The sequence below is a fragment of the Dendrobates tinctorius genome, unplaced genomic scaffold (genome assembly GCF_039654945.1).
Source record: "Dendrobates tinctorius isolate UK_male_01 unplaced genomic scaffold, ASM3965494v1 ptg000475l, whole genome shotgun sequence".
Taxonomy (NCBI): Eukaryota; Metazoa; Chordata; class Amphibia; order Anura; family Dendrobatidae; genus Dendrobates; species Dendrobates tinctorius.
Genome location: NW_027362137.1, coordinates 1,601,760 through 1,625,155, shown reverse-complemented (window position 1 = coordinate 1,625,155; position 23,396 = coordinate 1,601,760). Strand labels below are relative to the sequence as shown.

The following is a 23,396-nucleotide window of genomic DNA, read 5'->3' as shown; positions in this document are numbered from 1 at the left end:
TTCTCTTTCTGTAACAGGAAGAGATAATTCTGCTCTGTCCAAGAACTCTTCACCTTCCTTAATGATCTTCAACGTAGCTAACCTCTCTTCGAGATTTTGCAACTTTTCCTCCAACAGGGACACAAGCTGCATTTGTGGCATGTGAAGTTTGGCTTTTCCACTGGTAAATCTGTGAACATGTAGCAAGAAATGCAGCTCACCAAATGGCTCCTGGCCTCTTCCATCTTGAGATTTCTTAAAAACGATGAAAGATGAGCCAAAATTCGCGCTCCGATAGGCACGCGGTTTTTCCGATTTCCTCTTTTCAGCTGCAACGGCCAAAACCCAGTGATCGTTGAGCTCGCGGAGACTCTTCACTTATCCCAGAAGGCACTGGGAATATGCAAATGATCTCCTCAAGACTCTTCCCCTGGTTTTCCGATTTCCTCTTTTCAGCTGCAACGGCCAAAACCCAGTGATCGTTGAGCTCGCGGAGACTCTTCACTTATCCCAGAAGGCACTGGGAATATGCAAATGATCTCCTCAAGACTCTTCCCCTGGTTTTCAGCACATGGGGAGGCTATGGGAAGGCTGTATACTGTCATGTACTATATGGGAAGGATGTGTGGGCCTCATGCAGTATATAAGGAGGCCATGTGGGGTTCAATCAGTATATGGGGAGGCTGTGTGGGGCTCATGCAGTATATGTGAAGGCTGTGTGGGACCTCATTCAGTATGTGGAGAGACTGTAGGGCTTATGCTGTATATAAGAAGACTGTGTGGGGCTCATGCAGTATATGGGGAGGCTGTGTGGGGCTCATGCCGTATATAGGGAGGCTGTGTGTGGCTCATGCCGTATATAGGGAGGCTGTGTGAGGCTCATGCCGTATATGTAGTAGGCTGTGTGAGGCTCATGCCACATATGGGGGAGGCTGTGTGGGGCTCATGCCGCATATGGGGGAGGCTGTGTGGGGCTCATGCTGCATATGGGGGAGGCTGTGTGACGTATAAGGGGCTGTGGGGGTGTCAGCATACTTAATTCTGCTCAATAATAAGTGATACAATTAATATTAATAAATTAATATTGAGTAGAATTAATTTCAAGCTATTGGTTCGGCCTTCCACAACAGTCATGGTCTCTCATATGGCCCCTCGGGAAAATTAATTGCCAACCCCTGCTCCAGAGGATGAGTCAGAGTAGGACAAAAGGGAGGACAATGTCCTCATTTAGGTGAAAGGCGGACACCACCTTGGGAAGTAAGGCGGAGGCCACAAAATCACCTTATCCTGAAGAACCAAGAAAGGAGAGCGACAGGAAACAACCGCCAACTCCGAGACGCACCTAATGGAGGATGATGGCCTCAAGAAACGCCACCTTCCAAGACAGAAAAGACAGGGGAACCTCTCGGAGAGGTTCAAAGGAAGAACTCCTCAGGGCCTCCAGAACTAGATTGAAGTCCCAGGGGTCCACAGGAGTCCGGTACGGAGGAGCCGCATGTGCTATCCCTTGAAGAAAGATTCTGACCTGAGAGCGGGAGGATAAATTCTTCTGGAAAAGAATGGTAAGTGCTGACACCTGACCCTTTAGCGAACTAAGGGCAAGACAAGCATCAAGTCCCACCTAGAGAAACGTCAAAATGGAAGGTAGAGAAAAGGACTTAGGCGGGATGTGATTAGACTCACACAAGCTGAAATCGGCTTTCCAGGTCCAATAATAGACCCTTGAAGATGACGGCTTCCTAACCTGGATCATGGTGTGAATCACTATGATCTGAAAATCCGGATGCTCTCAGCACCACGGCTTTAACAGCCATACCGTTAAATTGAGAGACCGTGAATTCTGGTGGCATATCAGTTCCTTGGGACAAAAGATCTGGTCTGACTGGGAGCCTCCAGGGGGCGTTCGCGAGAAGATTGACAATCTCTACGAACCAATACCTTCTGGGCCAATCCAGAGTGACCAGAATGACCGGCAACCCTTCCGCCTTGATCTTCTTCAACAGCCTGGGAAGAAGGGGAAGGGGAGGAAACAGATAGGGAAGCAGAAACTGCGACCAGGGAACGTCCAGAGCTTCGGCGCCCACCACGAGAGGATCGCGGGACCTGGAGACGAACCGTGGAACATTCCTGTTCAGCCAGGACGCCATGAGGTCCATATCCGGAGTTCTCCATCGAAGACAAATCTGATGGAAGACCTCCTGATGCAGGGACCACTCTCCCGCCCTGAGACCCTCACGGCTGAGAAAATCAGTGGCCCAGTTGTCCAAGCAGGGGATATGCACTGCAGATATCACTGGAACCGTCGCCTCTGCCCAACGGAGGATCTCCGAGTCCCTCCCTGGTGATTAACATATGCCACCGCCGTGGCATTGTTCGTCTGAACTCGAATTAGCAGACCCCTGAGAAGCCTTTCCCAGTGACGGAGGGACAGAAGAATGGCCCTTATCTCGAGGAAGTTGATCGGCAGAGAGGATTACTCTGCCGACCAACGTCCCTGGGACAGTCACATGGCGAAATACCACACCCCAGCTGAGAAGGCTGGCGTCCGTCATCACAACCTGCCAGTGAACGGGAAGGAAGGACCGGCTCTGGAAGATGAAAGGGGATGACAGCAACTAATTGAGAGACCGTTTGACTTGGGAAGAGAGCCAAATCGGACAATTCAGAGAGAGAACAGACCTGTCCCACTGCGAAAGGATGGCCTGCTGAACTGGTTTTGAATGGAATTGCGCAAAGGGGATCGCTTCCGACGCTGCCGCCATCCTTCCCAGGACATTCATGGCTGAGCAGAAGGAAGAAAGCCGAGGGCTTTGTAGAGAGCGAACTCCCTGCTGGAGGACTGTTCTCTTCCTTGTGTCCAGAGGTAGTCAAACAGGTTGGGGTGGTTTCCAGGCCTCCCAGAGGAGAACAAAGGAGCCTTGGGGATTAATGCACTACAGGGGGTCATCAAGAGGCAGACACAGTCAGGCTGTAGACCCACAGGGCATCAAGAAAAACACTATGAAAACAAGTGAAATAGAAATATACACAAAATGACATCCACATAGCATATCATACCATCACAACCTCTCCCCCCCCATAATAAGTGAGCACACCATGAGGTCTACACAGACTTTTGGCCTGCTCACTTTAGTCCACATTGCTCAGTTATTTATAATTCCTTGTACAGTGGCAGGGGTAGGTCGGCCTGGGGAGCCTATGGTTGTTCTTGTCGAGACAGACCATCGGCGTTCTGGTGTTGGCTTCCCCGCTTGTATTGGATGGAGAAGCTGTAGGGTTGTTTAAGGACAAGCTCCACCGCAGCAATCTTCCTTTGTCCCCTGATACGTGGTTCAGCCATGTGAGGGGGTTGTGGTCTGTAACAATTGTAAAGTCTCTGCCATACAAGTATGGCTGCAATTTTTTTTAGCGCCCATACGATGGCAAGGCACTCCTTTTCAATAGTGGCATAGGCAACTTCCCGATCCAGTAGTTTCCGACTGGCAAAAGCAACAGGATGTTCTTCTCCGGCGGCGTTCACTTGGCTAAGTACTGCCCCAATCCCAAAGGTGGATGCATCTGCACAAGGAACCTGCGCTTATAATCCCGGGCAGCCAAGACAGGAGCAGTGACGAGGGCAGTCTTTAACGCTGAAAGGGCATCCTCGCATGCAGGCATCCACGTCACATTCCTAGGCATGTTCTTGTGGGTCAGGTCGGTTAGGGGCTTGGCCAAGGTGCTGAAGTTAGAAACAAATTTGCGATAGTATCCAGCAGTTCCTAAAAATGCAAGTACCTGCTTTTTAGTCTGGGGTCTACACCAGTTGCTAATGACTTCTACCTTGGCAGGTTCAGGCCTTAGGGTCCCACCCCCTACTCTATGCCCGAGGTACAGCACCTCAGCCATCCCTATTTGGCACTTATCAGGGTGAATGGTCAGTCCTGCAGTAAGGATACAGTCTAACACTATGCCCAAGTGTAAGACGTTCCTCCCAGGTTGTGCTAAAAATGGTGATGTCGTCTAAGTAACCACAGGCAAAGTCCTGACATTGTTGTAACAGTCGATCCACCAGTCTCTGGAAAGTAGCGGGGGCAGTTTTCATCCCAAAGGGCATTCCCAGGAACTCAAAAAGCCCAAATGGAGTAATGAAGGCCGAGCGCTCCCGAGCGTCCTCCGTTAGGGGTATCTGCCAGTACCCCTTGCTCAAGTCTAACGTGGTCACAAATTGGACACTGGCCAGACGATCCAATAGCTCATCAATCCTGGGCATGGGATAAGCATCACTCTTGGTGGCATCATTTAATCATCTGTAATCAATGCAGAGTCGTGTTGTACCATCCTTCTTGGGGACCAGGATGACAGGAGAGGCCCAAGAACTGTGAGATGGCTGAATAACTCCCAGTCGTTTAATCTCCTCCAGTTTGTTCTTTATGATGCCTTGAACAGCCTCTGGAACCCGGTAGGCAGCCTGCTGGATGGGGCATTGTCCGGGGGTTTCCACATGGTGGCTGGTGAGAGTAGTCTTCCCTGGCTTTGAGGAGAAAACAGCAGCCCTCGGCCTTAGTACGGCGACAATATTGTCCTTTTGTATATCAGATAAATGGGAGCCCAGGGGCACTTGTTCCAGTGATCCTCCCGCTTGGGCAACCTGGAGGAGATCGGGGAGATACTCGTCATCGGCGGTATCACTAGGGGGGTGGCAAACAGCTAGAACAGGCAGAGATCGGTCGTGGTAGTCTTTCAGCATGTTAATGTGGACAGTTTTCTGTCGTCGACCACTAGAGTCAAGGGCAATAACGTAGTTAGTGTCATTAATTTTCTTGACAACCTGATAAGGGCCTTCCCACACTGCTTGAAGCTTGTTGGCAGGGGAAACAGTAATCATGAGCACTTGCTGTCCTTCCATAAATTCCTGGTTCCTGGCATTACGGTCATACCAGGTTTTTTGTCTGGACTGGGCCATTCGCTGATGTTCTTTAGCGAAGGTAGCTAGCTGGGCAAGACGGTCTCTGAGCTCTAGAACATAGGGAACGATGGGCATTCCAGTATCTGAGATGTCTCCCTCCAAATGTTCTTTCAGAAGAGTGAGAGGCCCACGGACCTTCCGGCAAAACAGTAGTTCGAAAGGAGAGAACCCTGTGGACTCTTGGGGAACCTCCCGATAGGCGAAGAGATGTGGCAGGTACTTTTTCCTGTCTTTTTCAACATCAACAAAAGCCCTCAGCATATTTTTTAGGGTTCCATTAAAGCGTTCACATAGTCCGTTGGTCTGCGGGTGGTATGGGGTGGTGCGAATGGCTCGAACACCACAGGTATGCCATAGGGACTGGACCAGATCTGACATGAACTGAGTGCCTTGATCCGATAATATTTCACTAGGAAACCCAATCCGGGTACAGATGGTAACAATGGCCTCGGCTATCTTTACTGCTGTAATACTGGACAGGGCCACAGCTTCAGGATACCTAGTGGCATAGTCCACCACAGTCAGGATATTTTTTTCCCTGACCGGCTGGGGTGGGCCAGAGGACCTATGATGTCGAGAGCTACACGTTGAAATGGTTCCTCAATTATGGGCAGGGATTGCAGGGGTACCTTATGTCGAGCTCCTGGATGCCGCATTTGCTGGCACACATCGCAGGTGCGGCAATAATGGGCTACTGACTGCGAGACGCCCGGCCAGTAAAAACTTTGGGTGAGTCTCTTTTCAGTCCTTTTTCTCCCTTGATGCCCAGCCAAGGGGATGTCATGGGCCAGTTGGAGTAGCTGTGCCCTGTACTTCTGAGGGACAATGAGTTGCCTGGTCGTTGTGTTAGGGTTGCCCTGGTCACTGCCCTTTGTTACACGATAATACAGTCCGTTTTCTCGAGTGAAGCCATCCCCATTATCTCCCATGTGCCCAGTTTCTGCCTTTCGCCTAAGGGCTGCTAAGGTAGTGTCACCCTCTATTTCTCTCCTAAACTCCTCTCTGTCCCAAGACTCTCCCAATGTAGTAGCAGCGAATGTATTGCTTACCACCACTGATGCAGTTCGTGGTGGTTGCTCCCCGGTGAGGTCCGGATGATGTAGTGCTTGAAGGGCCTGTAGTCGGGTGACTGCTCCCACAAATTGGCATTGTAACTCCCCAATTTCGTTACCAAGGAGGATATCTGCAGGAAGTCCTCCCATAACTCCAATGCAACACAGTTTTTCTCCACAACCATAATCCAAACGCACAGAAGCTCGCTGTATATATTTGCGGGCACCCCCCGCCAGGAAAATGGGAATTCCCGGACCCTGGTAAATTGCCTTGGGTCGAACCACATGGGGGTCAGCGATAGTCAAGAATGCCCCTGTGTCTCTAAATCCCGACACTTTGTATCCATCAATTAAGACATCCTGCAGGTGGCGTTGCCGTTGCTCTGAGTAGCTAAAGGACAGAGGCCGGAGTCTGTACACTCCAGGAGGAGTATCTATGGTGCCGTGGTCGGTGGTTCACTCTGGTGGGGGTGGTGGTAGCTCTTCCTCAGGCGTGGTGGAGTGCACAAGATGCACTGGACGAGGTGGGGCTGCGTGGGGCTCCCTCCGAATCCTGGAGGGACAGCCAGACTGCAAATGTCCAGGTTGCCCACATCCATCCTCTCTGTGATACCCCCAGGTCGTGGTCGGAACTGTTGGGGTCTAGGATTGTGAGGCGTGATTGTCATCAGCTTGCGACTAGGTGGAAGGGCAGATATAACTGGAGGGGGACGGGGCGCGGGAGCAGGCTGTGGTTCATTGTCCAGAAGTCTCCTCCATTGCGGCAGGATAGTAAGGGCTTCATCGGCCAGGGCTTCAGCTCTATCCATGGTACACAGCGTGCGCTCTCGGACCCATTCCCGTACCTCTGCGGGCACTTGGCAAGAAATTGTTCTATAAGGAACGCCTGTATAACATCTTCCACAGTAAAGGCGTTTTCTGCTTCCAGCCATCTCCGACATGCCTGGGACATCTTATGTGCATACATCCTAAACGATCCCCCCGTGGTGCATGGGAGGTCTCGGAACTTGGCCCTATATGAGTCTGGGCTGATAGCATGGTAATCCAGGATAGTCCGCTTTACAATGTTATAATCCCGATTCCGAGGTGCGTCAATGGTTCAGTAAGCCTCCGCCATGCTTCCGTTCAGGAGCCCCACTAACAAACGCATCCAGCTAGAGTGGGGTACCTCCATCACAGCACACTGCTGCTCAAAGTCTTTGAAGAACCCCTCCACATCTCCGGAAGCCTCATCAAATGGCTTAAACTCTGTCCGGGTGATCCGTACAGGCTCCCGGATCGTTGGGGTTACACTCCACATTGTGTTACTCCCTCTAGAATCATAGAATCATAGAATCATAGAATCGTAGAGTTGGAAGGGACCTCCTGGGCCATCTGGTCCAACCCCCTGCTCAAAGCAGGATTCGCTAAATCATCCCAGTCAGATGTCTGTCCAGCCTCTGTTTGAAGACTTCCATTGAAGGAGAACTCACCACTTCTCGTGGCAGCCTGTTCCACTCATTGATCACTCTAACTGTCAAAAAGTTTTTTCTAATATCTAATCTGTGTCTCCTCCCATTCAGTTTCATCCCATTGCTTCTAGTCTTTCCTTGTGCAAATGAGAATAAAGTTGATCCTTCTACAATGTGACAGCCCTTTAGATATTTGTAGACAGCTATTAAGTCTCCTCTCAGTCTTCTCTTTTGCAAACTAAACATTCCCAAATCCTGCAACCTTTCCTCATAAGACAGGGTTTGCAGACCGGTCACCATTCTGGTCGCTCTTTTCTGAACTTGCTCCAGTTTGTTGATGTCTTTTTTAAAATGTGGTGCCCAAAACTGGACACAATATTCCAGATGAGGTCTGACCAAAGAGGAGTAGAGGGAAATAATGACTTCACGTGATCTAGACTGTATGCTTCTGTTAATACATCCTAGAATTGCATTTGCCTTTTTTGCTGCTGCATCACACTGTTGACTCATATTCAGTCTGTGATCTATTAGTATACCCAAGTCTTTTTCACATGTGCTGTCACTTAGCCCTATTCCTCCCATTCTATATATGCTTTTTTCATTTTTATTGCCCAGATGTAGTACTTTGCATTTCTCCCTGTTAAAAACCATTCTGTTAGTTGCTGCCCACTTCTCCAGTTTATTTAAATCTTTTTGAATCCTCTCTCTCTCTTCTCTAGTATTAGCTATCCCTCCTAGCTTTGTGTCATCAGCAAATTTAATCAGTTTACCCTCAATTCCTTCATCTAAATCGTTGATAAAGATGTTGAACAATACAGGGCCCAGGACAGAGCCCTGTGGTACCCCACTTGAGACATTCTTCCAACTGGATGTGCAGCCATTTACGACCACTCTTTGGGTCCGATCACTAAGCCAGTTATGAATCCACCTAACAGTTGCCTTGTCCATTCCATACTTAGTCATTTTTTCAATAAGGATTGTATGAGATACTTTGTCAAATGCTTTGCTGAAGTCAAGATATACTATATCTACAGCATTTCCTTGATCCACCCAATCAGTGATACCGTCATAGAAGGAAATTAAGTTAGTCTGACATGACTTATTAGTTACAAACCCATGCTGACTCTGTTTAATCACTTCATTCTTATCCAAGTATTGACATACATGTTGTTTAATAATTTGTTCAAAGATCTTTCCTGGTTTAGAAGTCAGACTCACCGGCCTGTAGTTGCCTGGGTCCACCTTCTTCCCCTTTTTGAAGATAGGAACAACATTTGCTCTTCTCCAGTCTTCTGGCACTTCTCCTATTCTCCAAGAATTTTCAAAGATTATGGAGAGGGGTTCAAAAATTTCTTCTGCTATCTCCTTCAGTACTCTGGGGTGTAATTCATCTGGACCTGGAGACTTGAATTCATTTAGGTTAGCTAAGTGTTTCCTCACTATCTTTCTGTTTATAGATATCCTGGATTCTTCTATTCCCTTAATAGGACAGTGAATAACAGTTGATGTTACATTTCCTTTCTGAGAGAAAACAGATGCAAAATAGGAATTTAAAAGTTCGGCCTTCTCAACATCCTGTCTTACCATTTCATCATTTTCATCCTGTAAAAATCCTATAGCATCTTTGACTTTTCTTTTACTTTTGACATATCCCCAAAATCCTTTATTATTGCTTTTGACATCTCTTGCAAGCCTCAATTCATTTTCAGCTAATCTGATTTGTGCCCTGCAGGTTCTGCAGACAGCATTATATTCTTCTTTAGATATGCCTCCCTCTTTCCATTTTATAAACATTTTTTTCTTCCTTTTTAGCATGTGCTTAAGTTCTGTGTTCATCCATCCTGGTTTCCTTACATGCTTCCTATTCTTCCCTCTTTTTGGAATTGTTAACATTTGTGCTTTGAGAATTTCATTTTTCAAGATTTCCCATCCTTCCTGGACATTTTTGTCTTTAAGGATATCCAGCCATTGGATTCCTCCAATTCTTTTTCTGAATCCCTTAAAATCTGCCTTTCTGAAATCTAACCTTGACGTCTGAGTCTTCACAGGTCTTCCGCCTCTAGTTATCCAAAATTCTAAAATAGCATGGTCGCTACCTCCTAGGGTCCCAGCCACTTTTACCTCCTCAACCATTTCCTCCCTGTTTATAAGGATTAGATCCAAGGTAGCAGTTCCCCTTGTTTTCTCCCTTACCTTTTGGAAGATAAAGTTGTCAGCAAGAGAGGATAAGAATTTCCTTGACCTGTTAGTTTTGCCTGAGAGAGATTCCCAACAAATGTCTGGATAGTTGAAATCTCCCATGACAACTATGTCATATTTTTTGGAGAACTTGGCCATTTGATGCATAAAGAGTTCATCCATATCTTCAGCTTGCACAGGCGGCCTGTAGTAAATGCCTACAATGGTGTCCTTTCCATTGTTCTGTCCTTGTATTCTTACCCAAACAGTTTCCACAGAACTCCCAGTCTCTGAAGCTTCAATCTCTGTGCAGATATACGCGTTTCTAACATATAATGCGACACCCCCTCCTCGTTTATCAAGTCTGTTTCTTGCAAATAAGTTGTATCCTTCTAGTCTTGTATTCCAATCATGTGTATTGTCCCACCAAGTTTCAGTGATTCCAATGACATCATATTTCTTTTCCTGTGTTAGTAGTTCCAATTCTCCTTGTTTGTTGCCCATGCTTTGTGCATTAGTATGGAAACATTTTAGTTTGTGATTGGTTTCTCTTTCTCCAATATTTTTATTAATTAGATTCTTTCGTCTTTGTTCTTCCTTTCCACTTCTAATAGCAAAGTTCTCAATAGCATTTGTCAGGTGTATGGCTTTTTCTGGTCTTTTGCTTCCCTTCCCATGTTGTTCTAGTTTAAAGCTCTCCTTACAAGTGTAGCAAGGCGACTTCCAAATACATGCTTTCCAGTCTTCGTAAGGTGCACCCCATCTCTAGTAAGTAGTCCATCGTATAAGTAGTTCACTCCGTGATCCAGAAATCCAAATCGTTGCTGACGGCACCATCGACGTAGCCAGTTGTTCACCTGCAGAATCTTATTCCACCTCCTTGTTCCATGGCCATCCACTGGGAGGATGGAAGAGAAGACCAACTGCGCTCCCAGTTCTTTCACTTTCTTGCCTAAGTCTTCAAAGTCTTTGCAGATGGTTTCCAGGTCATTTCTTGCGGTGTCATTTGTCCCCACATGTAGTAGCAGGAATGGGTAGTCATCTGTAGGTCTGAAGAGTCCTGATATCCTGTCAGACACATCTTTAATTTTTGCACCTCTTTCAAGCTCCATTGCTTCTTGTCTCCGCTGTGCCCGGCGGGCAGCCTCCTCCTTGTACTCCTGAGAGACGCCGGGGCCCAGAACCGCCATCTCTTCTTCATACCACACCAACCTTTGGCTTTTCTGGATGGGGATCCCTGTCTCCAGTGCTCGCCCTTCAGAAATCTGGGAGGAGGTGGCCGGGCTAGCGCCCACAAGTAGATCGATTAAGGCCTCCTTAGTCAGTCCCTGGTAGTTCAGGCCCAGGTCTCTGGCTCCCTCCTGTAAACTGGATACAGTCCAATTTCTGTACTCACTCTGTGGGTGGTTCTCCATTGGGTTACGCTCTGTTGATCCCACCGCTGCCACCAGTTGTCACGGGGTCCTTCTCCGATACCACACAATCAACTGAGGGAGGGAAGGGTGAACAATCCCAAGACCTTTATTACAGGCAAAATTAGAAGGTCCATAAACAATCCACCACACTGAGGATACAATAGTTCAGAACAAGAATGTAGTCCAGTAACAGGATAAAATGTCCAGGGAGACGAGATTCCAAAACTAGCACCAGAGGATAAAAATGGGTCCTTCTCTCTGAAGTGCAGTCTATACACGATCCTCTCCAAACAGGAACTGACTTGACCAGCTCCTGTTCTCCTCACCCCCTTCCTTGTGTCCAGGGGTAGTCAAACAGGTTGGGGCGGTTTCCAGGCCTCCCAGAGGAGAACAAAGGAGCCTTGGGGATTAATGCACTACAGGGGGTCATCAAGAGGCAGACACAGTCAGGCTGTAGACCCACAGGGCATCAAGAAAGACACTATGAAAACAAGTGAAATAGAAATATACACAAAATGACATCCACATAGCATATCATACCATCACACATCTCTTGGAGGACGGGATTCAAAGAATTATTCTTGGGGCCGCAAAACTAAAGGTGTTTTGGATCCTGAAGATACAACCTCCCTGACCTATGCGTCCTCCACCGAGGCGAGCCAAACGTCCCTGAAAAAAAGGAGATGACCGCCCAGCCTGGAAGATACGCTGGGGTCTTAAGATGAGTCATGCCGAGAAAGATCTGCCAGGTCTAGGCCTGGTGGATCTACCTTGGGTGTTATGAGGACGCCAGGAAGGGGTGGGTTTAAAGGAAGCCTTTTTCCTATCCTGGCGAGCCTGCGGCCTTATGCTGGTGGGAAAAATCCTCCATTGTCGCAAAACGGCAAAAGGGACGAAAGGATTGAAACTGCCGCCTCATAGGAGGCCAGCGAGGCTTGTACTAGGGAAGGAGGTAACTCGTGCACCCGGTGGCCTCCTTAATAATTTGGTCCAACTTGGAGCCAAACAGGCGGGATCCCTGGAAAGGCAGGCTGGTACGGGACTTTTTTGATGATAAGTCCGCCTGCCAGGCCTTAAGCCAAATAGTCCGAAGGATGGCCACAAAATTGCTGGACACCTGAGCAGCGCAAGACGCGGCATCCAGGGAAGCAGATATCATATACTTCCCTGCATTAGAAATCTGGTCCGCGAGGTCGGCCATCTCCTCCGGTTGAGCTCCAGCAAGAATGCCTTGACAAAGATGTTTGGCCCAATTAGCTATGGACTTCGATACCCAAGTAGAGGCAAAAGCCGGGCATAAAGTAGAAGCGGCCACTTCAAAGGCTGACTTTGTGAATGATTCTATGATCCTGTCATTGGACTCGTTGAGGGATGCTACATTAGTAAGCGGGAGGACCGTGTTGGTGGACAGTCTAGAAACTGGCGGGTCCACAGTCGGAGAGGCTGTCCAGTTAGCAGTGAGCTCAGGAGAGAAGGGATATAAGATGCCGAGGTGCTTCCCTCTTTGAGAGTATCTGGTTGAGTTCTCCCTTTCGCTGGCAAGTACCTACTCAAATTCTCTGAGGAGCAAAAACCTTGGAAGGTGGTTTCGACCGTCTAAATGAAACCACCTCATCTGTGGGTTCCGTAGAGGTATCCTTAATGCTAAAGGTCTGGTTGACTGCCACAATGAGGCTCTGGACCATATCTCTCATGTTAGAGGCTTGGTCTGAATCTAGGTCCGGGTCAACCTCTGATAGAGTAATAAAAAAGTAAATTTTTGCACTCAACTTGAGAATAAATGAAGGATTTTATTTGCAGTCAAAGGCAGTAAACGTTTCGGTCATTACATCTGACCGTCAACAATACACAGACTGCTCCTGTGTGGTAAATTTACTTTATTATTGTTCTGGTGTGGGAACCTATTTTTGAGCACCGACACAGCTGTGCCATGATATACTTGATATCCTCTGATAGAGCGTCCGAAACCGCCTCGCCTGACTCAGGAGAGGAGGATCGGGAAGAGGCGGACCTCTGGGAGATACTGAGGAGCGAGATGGAGCAGGAAGAGGACCTAGAACAACGCACCTGCCTGAATCTCTTGCGGCCATGTTGGAAGGCCTAGTGACCTGTGACCCACTAGCAACTATAGAAGCCGGAAGGGGCGACCTGTGAAGCACGGACACCAGGGTCTGCGACACCTTGGTGAGGTCCGCCACGGATTGTGACAGAGAGCAAGCCCACACTGGAATAGGGGCCTCGCTCTCACCTGGGGCAAAAGGGGACTCCTGGGTGGTGGGCACAGTGGGGTTGCTGCAGTCCTGAGGGGAGAGGATTGACCTGAAGGAAGCTTGCATTTACATGAGGAGCATACAAAGTGTCTGACCAGAGCAGAGGAAGAAGAAGAGGAGGAGGTAGGAAGATGGGAATGCTCTCCTTTGGGATTAGGCATGATGAGCAGACCCACTAACTGATGCCAGAAGGTTAGAGGACAGGAGGAGATGCAGAGGAGAGTGTCAGTCTGCAGAGCGGAGCTACTCAAAGTAAGTGCAGTTGTCCTGTAGTCTGCTTCCAGGCTGTAGGACTGCTGAGCTGAGAAGATGAAGGTCCCGCAGGAAAAGGGTCACCATCTGGATCCACAAGCCGGAAAATGGCAGCCGCAGGAGGATGCCAGGGACCAGTAAAATAAAAGCGCGTGCTGCAGGGGCTGAAAAGTCCGCTCTGAGGCTGGAAGGAGGGGCGGAGACATCAACAAACTGGAGCAAGTTCAGAAAAGAGCGACCAGAATGGTGACCGGTCTGCAAACCCTGTCTTATGAGGAAAGGTTGCAGGATTTGGGAATGTTTAGTTTGCAAAAGAGAAGACTGAGAGGAGACTTAATAGCTGTCTACAAATATCTAAAGGGCTGTCACATTGTAGAAGGATCAACTTTATTCTCATTTGCACAAGGAAAGACTAGAAGCAATGGGAGGAAACTGAATGGGAGGAGACACAGATTGGATATTAGAAAAAACTTTTTGACAGTTAGAGTGATCAATGAGTGGAACAGCCTGCCTCGAGAAGTGGTGAGTTCTCCTTCAATGGAAGTCTTCAAACAGAGGCTGGACAGACATCTGACTGGGATGATTTAGCGAATCCTGCTTTGAGCAGGGGGTTGGACCAGATGGCCCAGGAGGTCCCTTCCAACTCTACGATTCTATGATTCTACGGAGCAGGCGACGGCCGGGAGAAAAGCCCGACCAAAGTGCAGGGAAGAAGGGGGTGGAACCAATGCCGGCAATAGGCCCGAGAGAAGCTGGGACCTAAATTAAAGCTGGTGACCGCCGAAGCATGAGGGAGCGGCGCGGAGGTCCCAAAAAACACCACAAAAGGTAGTCCCAGTGCCCCAATCCATGGGAAATAAAGGGAAAAGTCCCCTATTGATCCTAGTTACCTAAAATAACAGAAGGTTATCTTCTTTCTTTTTCCTTTGATCTTCATATTTTCTTGTACTTGGATCTTCTCCTCGTCGCCTCTGGAGGGAACGTGGTGGAGAGAGAGAATTACCTCCTCATCCAGGAAGATCGGACGTCCGAAAATCCTGTGTTGTGGGACTACCGCGTCTCCTCAAACCGACAGGCTCTGGTGGGCGAGTGGGTAGGAGATGGAGGCCAGAACCGAATCTGGATCACCTGAACACTTGTCCGTGTTAGGGGTTGAGGTCCCGTCGGCTAGAACATATGAGGGTACGGGGTGGCAGTACACGCAGTACTCATAGTCTCTTCGTGGGAGTACAGTTGTGACTGTTCACACTGTGGAAGATCCATCTGAAAAGAAACAACGCACACTGAGGTAGATATGGATCTAAAGAGAGACCTGTGTCCACCTCCTATTGACACTAAGCTAAAACTAATTAACCTGGTGCCAGTCGGTGGGGTGTATACTGCAGAGGAGCTAACTTTGTTTCTGCATAGTGTCAGCCTCCTAGTGGCAGCAGCATACACCCAGGGTTCCTGTGTCCCCCAACGAAGCAATAGAGAAAATCTGCTTCAGGACTGTGTATGAGAGCATTGAGCCACAGAAACAGACGCAGGGCGTCCAACTACACCAGATGCCTATAAACGTTGCGGTGGAGCCGAAGGCTCTGCTCAGAGCTGGGTCCTCCTGACAGCCGAGATCGCGTCCCTCCCAGGATCTGCCCGTCCACTGATGGATAACATGGAGGCATTCACATTACAGAGGGGCCAGATCAGACCCCATAAAATTAAAATAACTAACGATCGCTCTTCATGGCCCCAAAGGCATCACAGACAACATCGGCCATTACTGGCTTTTTGGGCTGATGGCGCATCCAGTGCTTATTACAAATGTTTGTTGGTTGTCAGGGGAAATTAATTGGCCGGAGATGACTTCTTGTGGTCACGGTTGGTCCGGTCACCGGAGCCGGATCTGGGCACAGCTGCACGTCATGTCAGCGGCAGAGATGTCCTGGGTCTCCGGCCCTGGCGGCTCTGCACTTGTCACGCACATTACACTCCTCCGACGATACAAGATCAGCGTCCACTGATAATGTACAGAGGATGATTACTACCATTCCGAGTACCATAACTCCCATCATCCATCACTGCACCGGAGGACAAACTCCTCACCACAGAAGACTGAGTCAGCCCAAACTTTTCCAAGGTTTATTCTTTCACAACTCTACAAAAATACAGTTCTATATGGGGAGTAAAATGAACATGTTGTGAATTTGCTGTCAGAACGTTGCTGAGGCCGCGCTCCGCGTCGGGGTGGGCACCACAGTTTGTCTCCAGGAATCTGACAGATGGGGGTGTAGAAATGCCGACGCCAGGAGTGTTAAAGGCGATGTGTGCACGGCCCTCAGAGGCTCCACCGTCAGCGGGCGAGAAGTACGGCTGCTCCGCGTCCCGCTATTCGCAGGGACGTTTGGCACAGGGGAAGGGGCGTTAGGCAGTGTAATCCTTGGAAGCGACAGGTTTTCTTTTTTTTAAGGTGCAAATATTTGTCGCAAGTGAAGATAAAATAGTTTGGGTCACAACTGTCCTGTGCAGCGTCACGGTCATCACAAGGACAATCCAACATGTGCGACCAACGTGTCCTTCTCACTGGAGTCCTCCACCGCTCAGGACCAGACCCCGCAGCTCCCCTGCACTCAGTCCTGTCTCTGCATCCTCCTGGTCTGTGTCCAGAGAGTCGTCATCACTCTGTCCTCCCAGCATCACCTGCTGTACAGCCAACGTGGCCCCGTCCGATGACAGCGACTGCAGACTGTCTGCTCCGAGACCACCTGTAGCTGAGAGGGTCACAACGTCACCTGGGGGAGCACAAGGCCAAACATTACAAAGGTTAGTGTCCAACACACATACAGAGCCCCCCTGTCCACCCATCATACATACAGAGCCCCCTGAGCATACATCACACATACAGAGCCCCCTGACCATCCATCACATACAGGGGCCCCCCTGAGCATCCATCACACATACAGGGCCCCCCTGTCCACCCATCATACATACAGAGCCCCCTGAGCATCCATCACACATACAGAGCCCCTTGACCATCCATCACACATACAGGGCTCCCCTGAGCATCCATCACACATACAGGGCCCCCTGACATCCATCACTCATACAGGGCCCCCCCTGACATCCATCACACATACAGAGCCCCATGTAACCATCCATCACACATACAGAGCCCCCCTGACCATCCATCATAGATACAGACCCCCCTGACATCCATCACACATATAGAGCCCCATTTAACCATCCATCACACATACAGAGCCCCCTTGTCCACCCATCATACATACAGAGCCCCCTGAGCATCCATCACACATACAGAGCCCCATGTAACCATCCATCACACATACAGAGCCCCCTTGTCCACCCATCATCCATACAGAGCCCCCTGAGCATCCATCACACATACAGAGCCCCCTTGTCCACCCATCATACATACAGATCCCCCTGAGCATCCATCACACATACAGAGCCCCATGTAACCATCCATCATACATACAGGGCCCCCCTGAGCATCCATCACACATACAGGGCCCCCTGACATCCATCACTCATACAGGGCCCCCCCTGACATCCATCACACATACAGAGCCCCATGTAACCATCCATCACACATACAGAGCCCCCCTGACCATCCATCATAGATACAGACCCCCCTGACATCCATCACACATATAGAGCCCCATTTAACCATCCATCACACATACAGAGCCCCCTTGTCCACCCATCATACATACAGAGCCCCCTGAGCATCCATCACACATACAGAGCCCCATGTAACCATCCAATCACACATACAGAGCCCCCTTGTCCACCCATCATACATACAGAGCCCCCTGAGCATCCATCACACATACAGAGCCCCCTTGTCCACCCATCATACATACAGAGCCCCCTGAGCATCCATCACACATACAGAGCCCCATGAGCATCCATCACACATACAGAGCCCCATGTAACCATCCATCACACATACAGAGCCCCATGTAACCATCCATCACACATACAGAGCCCTCTGAACAACCATCATAGATACAGAGCCCCCTGACCATCCATCATACATACAGACCCCCCTGACATCCATCACACATACAGAGCCCCATGTAACCATCCATCACACATATGGAGCCCCCTGACCATCCATCATACAGAGCACCTCTGACCATCCATCATACATACAGAGCCCCATGTAACCATCCATCACACATACAGAGCCTCCTGACCATCCATCATAGATACAGAGCCCCCCTGACCATCCATCATACATACAGAGCCTCCAGACCATCCATCATAGGATACAGAGCCCCCCTGACCATCCATCATATATACAGAGCCTCCAGACCATCCATCACACATACAGAACCCCCTGACCATCCATCATAGATACAGAGCCCCCTGACCATCCATCATAGATACAGAGCCCCCCTGACCATCCATCATACATACAGACCCCACTGACATCCATCACACATACAGAGCCCCATTTAACCATCCATCACACATACAGAGCCCCCTTGTCCACCCATCATACATACAGAGCCCCCTGAGCATCCATCACACATACAGAGCCCCATGTAACCATCCATCACACATACAGAGCCTCCTGACCATTCATCATAGATACAGAGCCCCCCTAACCATCCATCATACATACAGAGCCTCCAGACCATCCATCACACATACAGAGCCCCCCTGAGCATCCATCCCACAGAGAGACCCCCATAACCACTCATCACACGTGCTGCGCCAATTCTTTGGAATGCACTTCCCAGGTCAATACGATTAGTCCCCAATCCCCACAACTTTAAGCGTGCCCTGAAAACGCATTTATTCAGACTGACCTATCGCCTCAACACATTAACCTAATCTATCCCTGTGTGGCACTGCCAAAAGTTTTACCAGGTTCCCCGCATCATGTTCCCACATGCTTTAAGCATCCATTAGCCCTCTGCGTCTGTACTGTTACACACTTAACATTATGGCTGGTCCATACAATCAGGGCAACTGTTACCACCCACCTTTCGTGTCTACCTCTTTCCTCATAGACTGTAAGCTTGCGAGCAGGGCCCTCAGTCCTCTTGGTATCTGTTATGATCTATGTGATTATTGTTATGCTGTAATGTCTATTGTCTGTACAAATCCCCTCTGAAATGTAAAGTGCTGCGGAATATGTCGGCGCTATAGAAATAACATTTATTATTATTATCACAGATACAGAGACCCCTGAGCCTCCATCACACATACAGAGACCCCTTAAGGGCCTGTCACACTAAGAGATATCGCTAGCAATATCGCTATAACTAGTGATGTTATAGCGATATCGCTGTGTCTGATACTTACCTACGACCGGCTCCCCCGCTGCTTATCGCTGATCGCGCAAGAACGTCCTGGACCGTTTCTCGTCGTCAGCTTCCTGCGGCGCTTCCTGCTGTGACGACGAGCGACGCGTGGAGCCGGGCGGGAGGACACAGGATCGCCTGGTGTGACAGGTAAGTAGCGACCCCCGACCCCTGCGATGTCGCTGGTGAGATCTGCCTGTGTGGCAGCTCACTATAGACCACTTAGCGATGTACCAGCGATCCTGACCGCGTCATATCGCTGGTCGGGATCGCTGGTACATCGCTAAGTGTGACAGTACCTTGAGCCTTCATCACACATACAGAGCCCTTTGACCATTCACCACACAGAGCCCCCTGATCATTCATCACTCATACAGAGAGCCCCCTGAGTATCCATTACACAGAGCCCCCCAGTAACCATGAATCACACATACAGAACCCCCTGAGCATCCATGATAGATACATAGCCCCCCTGACCATCCATCACACATAAAGAGTGTGAGAATCATGTGGGAATAGTGGATGAGGGCAGGTATATCTCGCCCAGATTCCTTTCCTATGTGGCCTAGTCTGGTCAGTATCGCACCTGGTGACTGATGAATAATGGGAGGTGGATATAAAAGGACGCCAGGTGGTTGTGTGTCTCAGCCTGGGAACACAGAGAGCCTGTCTGTGTGAGAGACACACGTGAGTGGAAGCAGTGCCCACTGCAACTGTGGTTTGGCTGGACGGGAGAAGCCCGCCAGTTGGTAGTTAGGTTGTACCTTGTTTAGTTAGTGCCGGACAGGCAAGGATTTGTTTTATGTTTTTTTTCTTTATGCATTGCTTTCACCTTTAATAAGCCTGACCCAGTGTCAGTTATACCCGAATCCCAGCTCTGCGCCTGAGTTTCATGCTGAACGCACGTGATCTTTGACCCCAGCAAAGGCGATCCCGGAGTGTTTTATCACATTGTGGTGGAGAATGCGGGCATCACGTTGGAAGCATGAGCATGGAGGACGTGGTGAAAGCGCTGGTACAGTCCACCGCCGTCCAGCAAGAAGCTAATCGGGTGATGATGGCCCAGCTGAAGGAGTTGGTGGACATGACAGCTACCGATCGTTCGCTTCTCCAGCAGGTGGCGCAGCGCCTGGCCAGCTTACCTGAGGTTTACCTGGAAGCCGAGTCGAGAGTGATTCACGTGAGTCGGTACTGGCAGAAGATGACGACTGAAGATGACGTCGAGGCATACCTGACCACGTTTGAATGGACGGCGGTGCGAGAAAAATGGCCGAAGGCACGATGGGCCGGCCTGATTGCCCCGTTTCTTTCCGGTGAGGCCCAAAAGGCTTATTATGACTTAGAACCTGAAGCCGCGCAGGACTTTGACAAACTGAAAGCCGAGATCTTGGCCCGGCTGGGAGTGATGACCGCTGTCCGTGCACAGAGAGTGCATCAATGGACTTATCAGCCGGATAAACCACCGCGGTCACAGATGTTCGACCTGATCTACGTGACGAAGAAGTGGCTACAACCGAGGTGCTGACAGCGCCAGAGATAATCCAGAGAGTCGAGTTGTCATGGACAAGTACCTGAGAGCTCTACCGCCAGCCCTGAGGAAGTGGGTAAGCCATGGAAATCCTACGACGGCAGATCAACTGGTGGATCTGGTTGAACGTTACTCAGTGGCGGAAGGACTCCGAGACGACGCTACTCCACCTCGTTCTTCATAGTCTCCACGTGGAACCGGTAAGACTGTTCCAGGGAGTAGGGGAGAAGGAAAAATCCCTAAGACAGTGGGGGAGGAAACCGGGACTGCCCGCAATGCGAGGCCGAGAGTAACGAACTATGGTCTAAGCAAGGGGCCCGTTAGGTGTTTCCGCTGCCAAGAGATGGGACACATGCTAAAAAGGAAGAAAAAAATGTTTATAAAATGGAAAGAGGGAGGCATATCTAAGGAAGAATATAATGCAGTCTGCAGAACCTGCAGGGCACAAATCAGATTATCTAAAGCTGACAATGAATTGAGCCTTGCAAGTGATATCAAAAGCAATAATAAAGGATTTTGGGGATATGTCAAAAGTAAAAGAAAAGTCAAAGATGCTATAGGATTTTTACAGGATGAAAATGATGAAATGGTAAGACAGGATGTTGAGAAGGCCGAACTTTTAAATTCCTATTTTGCATCTGTTTTCTCTCAGAAAGGAAATGTAACATCAACTGTTCTTCACTGTCCTATTAAGGGAATAGAAGAATCCAGGATATCTATAAATAGAAATATAGTGAGGAAACACTTAGCTAACCGAAATGAATTCAAGTCTCCAGGTCCAGATGAATTACACCCCAGAGTACTGAAGGAGATAGCAGAAGAAATTTTTGAACCCCTCTCCATAATCTTTGAAAATTCTTGGAGAACAGGAGAAGTCCCAGAAGACTGGAGAAGAGCAAATGTTGTTCCTATCTTCAAAAATGGGAAGAAGGTGGACCCAGGCAACTATAGGCCGGTGAGTCTGACTTCTATACCAGGAAAGATCTTTGAACAAATTATTAAACAACATGTATGTCAGTTCCTGGATAAGAATGAAGTGATTAAACAGAGTCAGCATGGGTTTGTAACTAATAAGTCATGTCAGACTAACTTAATTTCCTTCTATGACGGAATCACTGATTGGGTGGATCAAGGAAATGCTGTAGATATAGTATATCTTGACTTCAGCAAAGCATTTGACAAAGTATCTCATACAATCCTTATTGAAAAAATAACTAAGTATGGAATGGACAAGGCAACTGTTAGGTGGATTCATAACTGGCTTAGTGATCGGACCCAAAGAGTGGTCGTAAATGGCTGCACATCCAGTTGGAAGAATATCTCAAGTGGGGTACCACAGGGCTCTGTCCTGGGCCCTGTATTGTTCAACATCTTTATCAACGATTTAGATGAAGGAATTGAGGGTAAACTGATTAAATTTGCTGATGACACAAAGCTAGGAGGGATAGCTAATACTAGAGAAGAGAGAGAGAGGATTCAAAAAGATATAAATAAACTGGAGAAGTGGGCAGCAACTAACAGAATGGTTTTTAACAGGGAAAAATGCAAAGTACTACATCTGGGCAATAAAAATGAAAAAAGCATATACAGAATGGGAGGAATAGGGCTAAACAACAGCACATGTGAAAAAGACTTGGTATACTAATAGATCACAGACTGAATATGAGTCAACAGTGTGATGCAGCAGCAAAAAAGGCAAATGCAATTCTAGGATATATTAACAGAAGCATACAGTCTAGATCACGTGAAGTCATTATTTCCCTCTACTCCTCTTTGGTCAGACCTCATCTGGAATATTGTGTCCAGTTTTGGGCACCACATTTTAAAAAAGACATCAACAAACTGGAGCAAGTTCAGAAAAGAGCAACCAGAATGGTGACCGGTCTGCAAACCCTGTCTTATGAGGAAAGGTTGCAGGATTTGGGAATGTTTAGTTTGCAAAAGAGAAGACTGAGAGGAGACTTAATAGCTGTCTACAAATATCTAAAGGGCTGTCACATTGCAGAAGGATCAACTTTATTCTCATTTGCACAAGGAAAGACTAGAAGCAATGGGATGAAACTGAATGGGAGGAGACACAGACTAGATATTAGAAAAAACTTTTTGACAGTTAGAGTGATCAATGAGTGGAACAAGCTGCCACGAGAAGTGGTGAGTTCTCCTTCAATGGAAGTCTTCAAACAGAGGCTGGACAGACATCTGACTGGGATGATTTAGCGAATCCTGCTTTGAGCAGGGGGTTGGACCAGATGGCCCAGGAGGTCCCTTCCAACTCTACGATTCTATGATTCTATTGTTGCGAACTGTCCGCTCACTACTGAACCCATGCAGTGCGACGTCACAGACTCTAAAAACCGCATGTCTATGGTTACACGTGTAGTGAGTGTGAATGCCGGTCAAAAGGATGTAGAAAAACACTTGTGTGATTTAACTGTTGATGGAAAAAATGTGGTGGCATTGTTAGACTCGGGAAGTGTGGTGACTCTGGTGAAGGCCAGTCTGGTGTCAGCCCCGACTGGACCATCAGACAAATTTTCTGTAACGTGTGTGCATGGAGACAACTGTTCGTACCTCACCACGGTCATATGCATTACTACTTCCTATGGGTCTGTGCAACATAAAGTGGGACTCGTCCCGGCGTTATTGCATGATGTTATCTTGGGCCGGGATTTTCCCCACTTCTGGCAATTGTGGGAGAATCAGTTGATGCCCTCGGGTAATAGTGTACATGATTCTTCTCCCAGGGCGCGTGTGGGTCCCGAACCCCTGGAAGAGGTCCCCACCGGAAGACTCGGGGGAAGAGTCTGCTGGAAATGACCTGCAGTTCCCGTTTTCAGTCATGGCGGGTGATACGGAGGAGACCAGGGAAGAGGAGGAGGCCGACAGCCGTCCACCTCCCCATTTGCCGGATTTGGAAGTTCAGAAAGATGACTTCCAAAGCGAGCAAATAAAGGATCCTACCCTTTCTCAGGCTAGGACAAATGTAAAAGTGATAAATGGGGTACCCGTAG

General features: G+C 48.6%; 1 protein-coding gene across 3 annotated transcripts in view; it reads right to left on the bottom strand.

Moving 5' to 3' along the window:
* Window positions 1-15,649: 15,649 nt before the first annotated feature.
* Window positions 15,650-23,396, bottom strand: part of PKNOX1 (PBX/knotted 1 homeobox 1) — a 115,513-nt gene continuing 107,766 nt past the window's right edge. For all 3 annotated transcript variants that reach the window (XM_073564696.1, XM_073564694.1, XM_073564695.1), the window contains exon 11: window positions 15,650-16,313. In XM_073564696.1, coding sequence (XP_073420797.1) covers window positions 16,102-16,313 — 212 coding nt within the window. In that variant the 3' untranslated portion in view covers window positions 15,650-16,101. The remainder of the gene's footprint in view (window positions 16,314-23,396) is intronic.